Below are 12,296 nucleotides of genomic sequence, written 5' to 3' on the forward strand. Positions count from 1 at the left end.
CCGTCACCCGCAGAATGAAGCTCTCCGTCCTCATGTTCTGCAAATTGTGACGTAGTGTCTGACATGGCCCTAATATTATCAGCGCACTCTGTTCTCACCCCAGAGTGATCACGCTTACCTCTTAGTTCTGGTAATTTAGCCAAAACTTCAGTCATAACAGTAGCCATATCCTGTAATGTGATTTGTAATGGCCGCCCAGATGTACTCGGCGCTACAATATCACGCACCTCCCGAGCGGGAGATGCAGGTACTGACACGTGAGGAGAGTTAGTCGGCATAACTCTCCCCTCGTTGTTTGGTGAAATATGTTCAATTTGTACAGATTGACTTTTATTTAAAGTAGCATCAATACAGTTAGTACATAAATTTCTATTGGGCTCCACTTTGGCTTTAGCACATATAGCACAGATATCTTCCTCTGAATCAGACATGTTTAACACACTAGCAAATAAACTAGCAACTTGGAAATACTTTTCAAGTAATTTACTATAATATGAAAACGTACTGTGCCTATAAGAAGCACAGAAAAAGTTATGACATTTGAAAATTAATAAACTGAAAAGTTATAGCATCAAATCTTTGTAAAAAACACAATTTTAGCAAAGGATTGCTCCCATTAGCAAAGGATAACTAACCCTGATAGCAGAAAAAAAAAAAAAAATACAGAAATAAACGTTTTTTTTATCACAGTCAACTACAATCTCACAGCTCTGCTGTGAGTGATTACCTCCCTCAAAACAAGTTTTGAAGACCCCTGAGTTCTGTAGAGATGAACCGGATCATGCAGGGAAGACAATAAACTTCTGACTGAATTTTTTGATGCGTAGCAAAAGCACCAAAAAAGGTCCCTCCCCCTCACACATAACAGTGAGAGAGATCAGTAAACTGTCATAAATTAAATAAAACGACTGCCAAGTGGAAAAAAATAGTGCCCAAAACATTTTTTCACCCAGTACCTCAGAAAATTAAACGATTTTACATGCCAGCAAAAAACGTTTAACATTAATAAATTGAGTGTTATTAAAAAGCCTGTTGCTAGTCCCTGCAAATTAGGCTAAAGTTTTATGCATACAGTATAATTCCAGTGAAGTGCCATTCCCCAGAATACTGAAGTGTAAAATATACATACATGACAGCCTGATACCAGTTGCTGCTACTGCATTTAAGGCTGAGTTTACATTATATCGGTATGGCAGAATTTTCTCATCAATTCCATTGTCAGAAAATAATAAGCTGCTACATACCTCTTTGCAGATTAATCTGCCCGCTGTCCCCTGATCTGAAGTTTACCTCTCATCAGATGGCCGAGAAACAGCAATATGATCTTAACTACTCCGGCTAAAATCATAGAAAAACTCAGGTAGATTCTTCTTCAAATTCTACCAGAGAAGGAATAACACACTCCGGTGCTATTATAAAATAACAAACTTTTGATTGAAGGTATGAAACTAAGTATAATCACCACAGTCCTCTCACACATCCTATCTATTCGTTGGGTGCAAGAGAATGACTGGTAATGGCAGTTAGGGGAGGAGCTATATAGCAGCTCTGCTGGGTGAATCCTCTTGCACTTCCTGTTGGGGAGGAGTTAATATCCCATAAGTAATGGATGATCCGTGGACTGGATACACTTAACAAGAGAAATTGCATGCTCTATCTGAATCATGAAAGTTTAACTTTGACTAGACTATCCCTTTAATTTAAAATAATTAAATACTTACATTCCCTCTATTTATGCATTTTACTGCATGTCACTGAAGTAACAATAAAGTTGCAAATCATAGAATACCCACAATCCCTCACGCACACTAAACTGAGCATCTTTTACTCATACGTTGTTTTTGCATTGCAACAACTATCTGTTATGTAGGGATGCGGCACGATAAGAATCTCTGCTAACTTTGTTTATATCTATTCTACTGCATTGCCAGCAATGCACTAATTCTGAACAGCTCCTTATAAACGGAACAAAATGAAATTTGTTAGGCAAACTAAGTTGGACACGTAAAATGCTTCTTCTATAAGATATAGCAGGTGACATTTAAAATCGGCTCTTTAAACGCATGGTGTAAATCGCGTTCCTATGCATTTAAAGACAATTCTGTCCTCATAATATGCTGTTTTTTTCTTTCTTCCAGTGCTCCCGCAAGTCAGTCAGGTTGGTACAAATTCAGCTGATGTGGTTCAATTCCCTGGCTCTTTTTTTCATTTGCCGCTTTCGGATTTTAATCATCCACTTAATGCTGAGTTTGGCAAAGTCTGCAGCTTTAAATAAGACCAAAAAAACTCCACACAGTGGAGCAATCATGCTCCAGGAGTTGGCAGTGATTATCTGTAAACATAAATAAAATTAGTACAGAGAAACAAGGTTCTATGAGAAGCAGATGATGATACTTACTATTATACAAATCATCAGGATCACAGTTCACAGTAATCTGCATTTTACAGATTAACTTCTATATATGCACATTGTAAAGTCTACAGCAACTATAGCTTTGTAGTTTTTGTCAATTTTCTTCACCACAATGGAAACATTATACTAAGAAGGTCTATGCTGCAGGCTTTATTTACTAAGCAGCACTAAGTCAATATTTATTTCATGTAACCTTAGTGCTAGCAACTGAAGGGCATGACTAGTTAAAAGAATGGTCAAAATCCAAACTCTTGCGGAGTATTTGTTTTTTATTTTTGGTTCCCCATAAAGGGCTAGATTACAAGTGGAGCTCTAATTTATCTTGCGGCCACAAATGGGCATATTTGCCCGTTTGCGGGCGTGCGATAATTAACCAGCCATTACAAGTGGCTGGTTATTGCTACTGCGAGCTCGCAATAGCAATTAACTCTCCGAAAATTAACCGGAGGTCAATTTTTTTAAAAGTGCCCCAATTGCCCCAAACTTTAGTGTTTGCTTCTATAATTAATAAAAGCATTAAGCAGTTTTATGGGGTGGTTAACTGTGGCGGGTGTGGGGTGAATAAAAACAAATGGCACCTTTAAATTTCGGTCTATGGGAACTGTGTTTTCCCTGTAAATATGTATATGCTTATATACATACTGTATATATATTTATGTTTTAATATGTGTGTATATATACACAGATTAACACATAAATATAAATGTATATAAGCATATATATTTACATCTGCTGCACAACTTACCCTCTTCGCTGTGCTAGTGTCTAACGGCATAAAAACTAAGCCCCCATTGGAGCCTATGGAAGCGCACTCTATTGAGCGCATAGCTTCCTAGCAATGCGAACGAGAGGTCAACTTCACATTGCACTGCAAATACAGCGCACAATTGTGTGTGTTGGAATTATAAGTGGAACACAAATATTGTGCTCATGTCAGCACGATTTTGCACTTCACTCATAATCTGGCCCAAAATGTACTGTTTATGCTTCCTCAAAGATCCATGTAACTAAAAAAAAAACTTATCTTCTTTACCTTGTATATGCAAAATGTATACCTACCTGATATAATTCATTTCTTGCATTATAGTGATAGTTCAGGAAATCATTACATGTGGGATTACATTTTCTGTAACACCCTTACTTTCCAGAGCTCTGCTCCACTTCATATCCCCAAGTAATTCATTTTTGCTACCTCTTGTCTATAAAACAAACTATATCATTAATTTACTCATTCCCCCCTTAACACCTGCATTATTCATGGGCACATTTATTTTATCCTCACCTCAGTTTTGCTCATGAACTTCACACATTCCTAAACTATCTTCTCCCTGCACCACATCCCAAAGACACTCTCAATACTGCAAATCTGTAACTCATTTTATGTCACTCTCCCTCTTGCTCATACTAGCGGCTGGCGATATCTTCCCCAATCCTGGTCCCCCCACAACTTCCTAATATCACCCACCCATGTGTGCCGTTCAATAGACCTAGAAACCAGAACTCTTAAAACCTTACTCAAGTTCCTTTTGTATCTAAAAACAACACCCCCTTTGTTTGTGCACTCTATCCCCATTCACTCAACCTTCTGACTCGCATAGAAACCAGGCTCTTTCCTGACAAAGCCTCCCCCTGCTGCATTATAACAAGGGGTTTTCCACTTCAGCCACATCCCTAGATCTGGAAACAGACAAGGAGGCAATGTAGGTATTTTACTTTCCTCTCACTGCATCTTTCAACAAATATAAACCAATCTCTTCCCTCAAATTTTCTTCCTTTGAAACCCACATGATTTCCTTATTCTCTCCCCTCTCTCCCCTCTCTCTACATGTTGCACTTATATATAGCCCCCTGGCTCCTCAACTCAATTTCTTGATAATTTTGTGGTCTGGCTACCTTATATCATTTCCTTGGACATCCCTGCCCTCATTCTTGGGAACTTCAACCTCCCTGTTGACAATCCCACTGCCCCTGTAGCAACAAAACCTCTTCAGCTCACTTCCTCTTATAGTCTGACACAATGAACTGACTCTCCCACTCACAAAGATGGACACTCCCTTGATCTGATTTTCAGTCATCGATGCACTGTCTCTGACTTCACAAATTCCCCTTTTCCTCTTTCTGACCATCATCTCCTCACTTGCATCACAGCACTAACTACTACTCTCCCTCCTAACCATAACGCCAAACTTCACAGAAGCATTAAGTCACTAGATCAGCAACAACTTTCAAACTCTCTCAACCCTTTTGCTCTCTTCTATCTACTTCTTTTCCTGCCCTGACCAATCTGTCACTACAATTCTACTCTTACATCGGTCCTTCACAACTTGGCACCTCCTACCATAGCTCGAAAATTACGCACTCATCCTCAGCCCTGGCATTATCCACTGACATGCTACCTATGCAGATGTTCCTGCACTGCTGAGCAACAATGGAGAAAATCTCTGTGTTTAGCGGACTTTCTTTACTAAAAGTTTACCTTGAACTCCTATTAATCTTCCCTTAACCTCTCTAAGCTGGATTACTTCTCTACTCTTTCTTCAAGCCCAAAACATATGTTCTCTACTTATAATTCCCTTCTCTGCTCACCTCCTCCTATAACCACTTCTCTCAGCTCAAGATTTTGCCAGCCACTTCAACAACAAAATCAATTCCATCAGAAACTAAATCATCTCTGTATTAACATGCTACCAGTCTTCAACTCCCCTTCACAGTTCGCAAGCATCTAAAAGGCAAATAATTCAGCTAATTTGCGCCTGTAACTGAGGAAGAAGTTTCTGCCCTTATATCTTCCTCTCATCTCACTACCTGTCCCCTCAAACCCATCACTTCACAACTACTGCCCTCCCTCTCTCCTACTCTTACTCCAGTCATCACACAATTTCAATCTCTCCCTCAGCACTAGTATATTTCCCTTATCACTTAAACATGGACTAGTCATACCTATCCCCCAAAATCCTTCTCTCGATCCCACATCCCCATCCAACTACCGCCGTATTTTCCTACTCCCCCTTGCCTCAAAACTTCTGGAAAGGCTTGTGTATATATATTATATATATAATATATATTTATCCCATTTCCTCACATTAAATTGCGATCTGGATTTTGCCCCAACACTCCACAAAGGCAGCAATCATTAAGGGTACTAATGACCTAATTATAGCAAAATCGAAAAGGCCACTTCCCTTTGGTAATCCTTCTCGATCTGTTTGCAGCCTTTGATGATGTTGACCACACTCTCTTGCTCTAAACCCTCCAATCCTTCGGTATCGGTGACATAGCCCTCTTGTGGTTCTCCTACCTGGTTACTCTTGGAACAGGAGACCAATATCTAAGAAGACTTCAGGGATCTGACAGCTTGAATAGAACAAGAGACAGGGGCTCTTTTTAGAGCCCAAAAGGAACAAGTAATTCTGGAGTTTGTCCCTTGTCCTTGGATTTTCCTATCCTGTAGCAACAAACTTACTCAGAGCAATAGTGGTTATAATAGTATCCAGGCCAGGCCAGGCCCAAAAACTATTTTACATAAAAAGGGCAAAGATAGAAGTCTGCTTTTAGTAATAATGTCAGCAGACCAAGACTTTAGCCATAAGGCAATCCTTGCTAGAACAGCTATAGCAGCACGTTTCACTTTTATGCAAACCACTTCGTCCACAACAACCTTAATCAACTTTACTTTATTCTGGATTTTTTCCAAGCATCCTAAACCTACAGAGGGATTATTGCATCAAACAGACATGACAGGAGGGCAGGATAGATAACCCCAAGTTGAAAGGGAATGCCTATGGAAGCTTTCAAGTCTCTGTTCTAATGGGTCTCTGAAGGAGGTTTGTCCTCTAAGGGAATAGTAGTCCACCTGACTAATGGGAAGATAGCGCTGTCCAATTAGGACTGGGAAAGGAAACATAGCTTTAAATCTGGTGGAAGGATCAAAAGGTACACCTGGCTTGTTACAATCCTTAGGCACCAGTATAAAAACTGAATAACCAGCATCTCCATTGCAGACCCTCGGCTGGGGGGATACATGACATCCATCAGTTCATCCATAGCAGAAGGAATATATTCTTTGAAATTAAAAGATAGCCCAGTAGAGCCTGCTCATAAGAATGAAAGATAGACGCCCCTTGTCTAGGATTAGAATAAGCACACAAATATCACATCTTAGATGAAGTTTACACAGGTACAGCTTTGCATAATAAGCATTGAAACAAGGCTGAGTTGAGCAATAAATCTGCGCTCACCCCAACAGGTGGTCCAGAGACCTGATATGCAATAAATTGCTCCATATTAAAGCAAGTATGGCACTAAATACACAACATAATGTGATACAAAAGGAAGGGTGTTCTACTACTGTCATAGCTCTAAGAGACAGAAAGATTCCAAACTGCACACTAACCTTGTGTTTATTGAAAAGTATTAATCTAATTGGCTTGTTTTAACATCCCTTTATGCAAAACAAGGGCAACAACTGAACGGAATATAACAATAAGCACATCACAGAGAAAAGCTGTAAGTAACTGTACCAGAACCAATTGTGCTACAAACTAAATATTACTGAATGAATATATATATATATATATATATATATATATATATATATATATATATATATATATATACACTTCAAAAATAGACAGGCACTCTCCGGTATTAAATCCAAAGTTTATTCTTTTTATTGTGACGTTTCGGGGTATTTAGCCCCTTCCTCAGACAGAAAAATACATATACAACACACATCAAACTTACCCTCCTATATACCCCACAAAGTGCAAATGAGTGAACACAGGTGTGTCAGATCTGCATCCCATTAGCACTACTTAGCATGTGCAAATGGCCAATTATGGCAACACACCTGGATCAAAACAAAAAAGCAAATGCGAAATGCACAAGTCTAATTGTAAAAATTGGCAACATCTAAGCTGTAAGTAATTCTTCAACCAATCTTAGATTAGCAGCTGGAAAACAATCAGAAGACATTCAGAGATAGACATAATTAACTGTGGATGTCAATGACGATATAGAACACCTGTGCTTACATAGATAGTATGGTTATGTGCAGGGGCAAAAACGTAACATGGGTTATCACTCCTGTAAATACAGCATCACATATATATATATAAAATAGCACTCCAAAAAAAACAGAATTTATGCTTACCTGATAAATTACTTTCTCCAATGGTGTGTCCGGTCCACGGCGTCATCCTTACTTGAGGGAATATCTCTTCCCCAACAGGAAATGGCAAAGAGTCCCAGCAAAGCTGGCCACATAGTCCCTCCCAGGCTCCGCCCACCCCAGTCATTCGCCCGACGGACAGGAGGAAAAAATAGGAGAAACCATATGGTACCGTGGTTACTGTAGTTAGAGAAAATAATTCATCAGACCTGATTAAAAAACCAGGGCGGGCCGAGGACCCGACACACCGTTGGAGAAAGTAATTTATCAGGTAAGCATAAATTCTGTTTTCTCCAACATTGGTGTGTCCGGTCCACGGCGTCATCCTTACTTGTGGGAACCAATACCAAAGCTTTAGGACACGGATGAAGGGAGGGAGCAAATCAGGTTACCTAAACGGAAGGCACCACGGCTTGCAAAACCTTTCTCCCAAAAATAGCCTCCGAAGAAGCAAAAGTATCAAATTTGTAAAATTTGGCAAAAGTGTGCAGTGAAGACCAAGTCGCTGCCTTACATATCTGATCAACAGAAGCCTCGTTCTTGAACGCCCATGTGGAAGCCACAGCCCTAGTGGAGTGAGCTGTGATTCTTTCAGGAGGCTGCCGTCCGGCAGTCTCGTAAGCCAATCGGATGATGCTTTTAAGCCAAAAGGAAAGAGAGGTAGAAGTCGCTTTTTGACCTCTCCTTTTACCAGAATAGACGACAAACAGAGAAGATGTTTGTCTGAAATCTTTTGTAGCTTCTAAATAGAATTTTAGAGCACGGACTACGTCCAAATTGTGTAACAAACGTTCCTTCTTTGAAACTGGATTCGGACACAAAGAAGGTACAACTATCTCCTGGTTAATATTTTTGTTAGAAACAACCTTTGGAAGAAAACCAGGCTTAGTACGCAAAACCACCTTATCTGCATGGAACACCAGATAGGGCGGAGAACACTGCAGAGCAGATAACTCTGAAACTCTTCTAGCAGAAGAAATAGCAACCAAAAACAAAACTTTCCAAGATAACAACTTAATATCTATGGAATGTAGAGGTTCAAACGGAACCCCTTGAAGAACTGAAAGAACTAGATTTAAACTCCAGGGAGGAGTCAAAGGTCTGTAAACAGGCTTGATCCTAACCAGAGCCTGAACAAATGCTTGAACATCTGGCACAGCTGCCAGTCGTTTGTGTAGTAAGACAGATAAAGCAGAAATCTGTCCCTTTAGAGAACTCGCAGATAATCCTTTATCCAAACCTTCTTGCAGAAAGGAAAGAATCTTAGTAATTTTTATCTTATTCCATGGGAATCCCTTGGATTCACACCAGCAGATATATCTTTTCCATATTTTATGGTAAATCTTTCTAGTTACCGGTTTTCTGGCCTGAACCAGAGTATCTATCACAGAATCTGAAAACCCACGCTTTGATAGAATCAAGCGTTCAATCTCCAAGCCGTCAGCTGGAGGGAGACCAGATTTGGATGTTCGAATGGACCCTGAACAAGAAGGTCCTGTCTCAAAGGTAGCTTCCATGGTGGAACCGATGACATATTCACCAGGTCTGCATACCAAGTCCTGCGTGGCCACGCAGGAGCTATCAAGATCACTGAGGCCCTCTCCTGTTTGATCCTGGCTACCAGCCTGGGAATGAGAGGAAACGGTGGAAACACATAAGCTAGGTTGAAGGTCCAAGGTGCTACTAGTGCATCCACTAGAGTCGCCTTGGGATCCCTGGATCTGGACCCGTAGCAAGGAACCTTGAAGTTCTGACGAGACGCCATCAGATCCATGTCTGGAATGCCCCATAATTGAGTCAACTGGGCAAAGATCTCCGGGTGGAGTTCCCACTCCCCCGGATGGAATGTCTGACGACTCAGATAATCCGCTTCCCAGTTTTCCACACCTGGGATGTGGATCGCAGATAGATGGCAGGAGTGATCCTCCGCCCATTGTATTATTTTGGTCACTTCTTTCATCGCCAGGGAACTCCTTGTTCCCCCCTGATGATTGATATACGCAACAGTCGTCATGTTGTCTGATTGGAATCTTATGAATCTGGCCTTTGCAAGCTGAGGCCAAGCCCTGAGAGCATTGAATATCGCTCTTAGTTCCAGAATGTTTATCGGGAGAAGAGACTCTTCCCGAGACCATAGTCCCTGAGCTTTCAGGGATTCCCAGACCGCGCCCCAGCCCACTAGACTGGCGTCGGTTGTGACAATGACCCACTCTGGTCTGCGGAAGCTCATTCCCTGGGATAGGTGGCCCAGGGTTAGCCACCAACGGAGTGAATCTCTGGTCTTTTGATCTACTTGAATCACTGGAGACAAGTCTGTATAGTCCCCATTCCACTGTTTCAGCATGCACAGTTGTAATGGTCTTAGATGAATTCGCGCAAAAGGAACTATGTCCATTGCTGCAACCATCAACCCTACTACTTCAATGCACTGAGCTATGGAAGGACGTGGAACAGAATGAAGAACTTGACAAGCGCTTAGAAGTTTTGACTTTCTGACATCTGTCAGAAAAATCCTCATTTCTAAGGAATCTATTATTGTTCCCAAGAAGGGAACTCTTGTTGACGGAGACAGAGAACTTTTTTCTATGTTCACCTTCCATCCGTGAGATCTGAGAAAGGCCAGAACGATGTCTGTATGAGCCTTTGCTTTTGAAAGGGACGACGCTTGTATTAGAATGTCGTCCAAATATGGTACTACTGCAATGCCCCTCGGTCTTAGAACCGCTAGAAGGGACCCGAGTACCTTTGTGAAAATCCTTGGAGCAGTGGCTAATCCGAATGGGAGGGCCACAAACTGGTAATGTTTGTCCAGAAAGGCGAACCTTAGGAACTGATGATGTTCTTTGTGGATAGGAATATGTAGGTACGCATCCTTTAGATCCACGGTAGTCATAAATTGACCTTCCTGGATAGTGGGTAGAATCGTTCGAATGGTTTCCATTTTGAACGATGGTACCCTGAGAAATTTGTTTAGGATCTTTAAATCCAGAATTGGTCTGAAGGTTCCCTCTTTTTTGGGAACTACGAACAGATTTGAGTAAAATCCCATTCCTTGTTCCGTCATTGGAACTGGGTGTATCACTCCCATCTTTAACAGGTCTTCTACACAATGTAAGAACGCCTGTCTCTTTATTTGGTTTGAGGATAAGTGAGACATGTGGAACCTTCCCCTTGGGGGTAGTTCCTTGAATTCCAGAAGATAACCCTGAGAAACTATTTCTAGCGTCCAGGGATGCTGAACATCTCTTGCCCAAGCCTGAGCAAAGAGAGAGAGTCTGCCCCCCACTAGATCCGGTCCCGGATCGGGGGCTACTCCTTCATGCTGTTTTGTTAGCGGTAGCAGGCTTCTTGGTCTGCTTACCCTTGTTCCAGCCTTGCATCGGTTTCCAGGCTGGTTTGGACTGTGAGGCATTACCCTCTTGCTTAGAGGATGCAGAATTAGAGGCCGGTCCGTTCCTGAAATTACGAAAGGAACGAAAATTAGACTTATTCTTGGCCTTGAAAGGCCTATCTTGTGGGAGGGCGTGGCCCTTTCCCCCAGTGATGTCTGAGATAATCTCTTTCAATTCTGGTCCAAAGAGAGTTTTACCCTTGAAGGGGATGTTAAGCAATTTTGTCTTGGATGATACATCCGCTGACCAAGACTTTAGCCAAAGCGCTCTGCGCGCCACAATTGCAAACCCTGAATTTTTCGCCGCTAATCTAGCTAATTGCAAAGCGGCATCTAAAATAAAAGAGTTAGCCAACTTAAGTGCGTGAACTCTGTCCATAACCTCCTCATATGGAGTCTCTCTACTGAGCGACTTTTCTAGTTCCTCGAACCAGAACCACGCTGCTGTAGTGACAGGAACAATGCACGAAATGGGTTGTAGAAGGTAACCTTGCTGTACAAAAATCTTTTTAAGCAAACCCTCCAATTTTTTATCCATAGGATCTTTGAAAGCACAACTATCCTTGATAGGAATAGTAGTGCGCTTGTTTAGAGTAGAAACTGCCCCCTCGACCTTAGGGACTGTCTGCCATAAGTCCTTCCTGGGGTCGACCATAGGAAATAATTTCTTAAATATAGGAGGGGGAACAAAAGGTATGCCGGGCTTCTCCCACTCCTTATTCACTATGTCCGCCACCCGCTTGGGTATAGGAAAAGCGTCGGGGTGCACCGGAACCTCTAGGAACTTGTCCATCTTGCATAATTTTTCTGGAATGACCAAGTTGTCACAATCAACCAGAGTAGATAACACCTCCTTAAGCAGTGCGCGGAGATGTTCTAATTTAAATTTAAATGTCACAACATCAGGTTCAGCCTGTTGAGAAATTTTTCCTGAATCTGAAATTTCCCCATCTGACAAAACCTCCCTCATGGCCCCTTCAGATTGGTGTGAGGGTATGACAGAACAATTATCATCAGCGCCCTGCTGCTCTTCAGTGTTTAAAACAGAGCAATCGTGCTTTCTCTGATATGCAGGCATTTTGGATAAAATATTTGCTATGGAGTTATCCATTACAGCCGTCAATTGTTGCATGGTAATAAGCATTGGCGCGCTAGAAGTACTAGGGGCCTCCTGCGTGGGCAAAACTGGTATAGACACAGAAGGAGATGATGTAGAACCATGTCTACTCCCTTCATCTGATGAATCATCTTGGGCAACTTCATTATCTGTGACAGTATTGTCCTTACATTGTTTGGACGCTATGGCACAATTATCACACAAT

At 41.5% G+C, this 12,296-nt stretch overlaps 1 protein-coding gene across 2 annotated transcripts in view; it reads right to left on the minus strand.

Annotated features, from left to right (window-relative positions):
• Positions 1–1,621: 1,621 nt before the first annotated feature.
• The window catches only part of PACC1 (proton activated chloride channel 1), a 226,370-nt gene continuing 215,695 nt past the window's right edge, over positions 1,622–12,296 (minus strand). For both annotated transcript variants that reach the window (XM_053712437.1, XM_053712436.1), the window contains one exon: positions 1,622–2,332. In XM_053712437.1, coding sequence (XP_053568412.1) covers positions 2,171–2,332 — 162 coding nt within the window. In that variant the 3' untranslated portion in view covers positions 1,622–2,170. The remainder of the gene's footprint in view (positions 2,333–12,296) is intronic.

The sequence above is a fragment of the Bombina bombina genome, chromosome 4, assembly GCF_027579735.1.
Source record: "Bombina bombina isolate aBomBom1 chromosome 4, aBomBom1.pri, whole genome shotgun sequence".
NCBI lineage: Eukaryota > Metazoa > Chordata > Amphibia > Anura > Bombinatoridae > Bombina > Bombina bombina.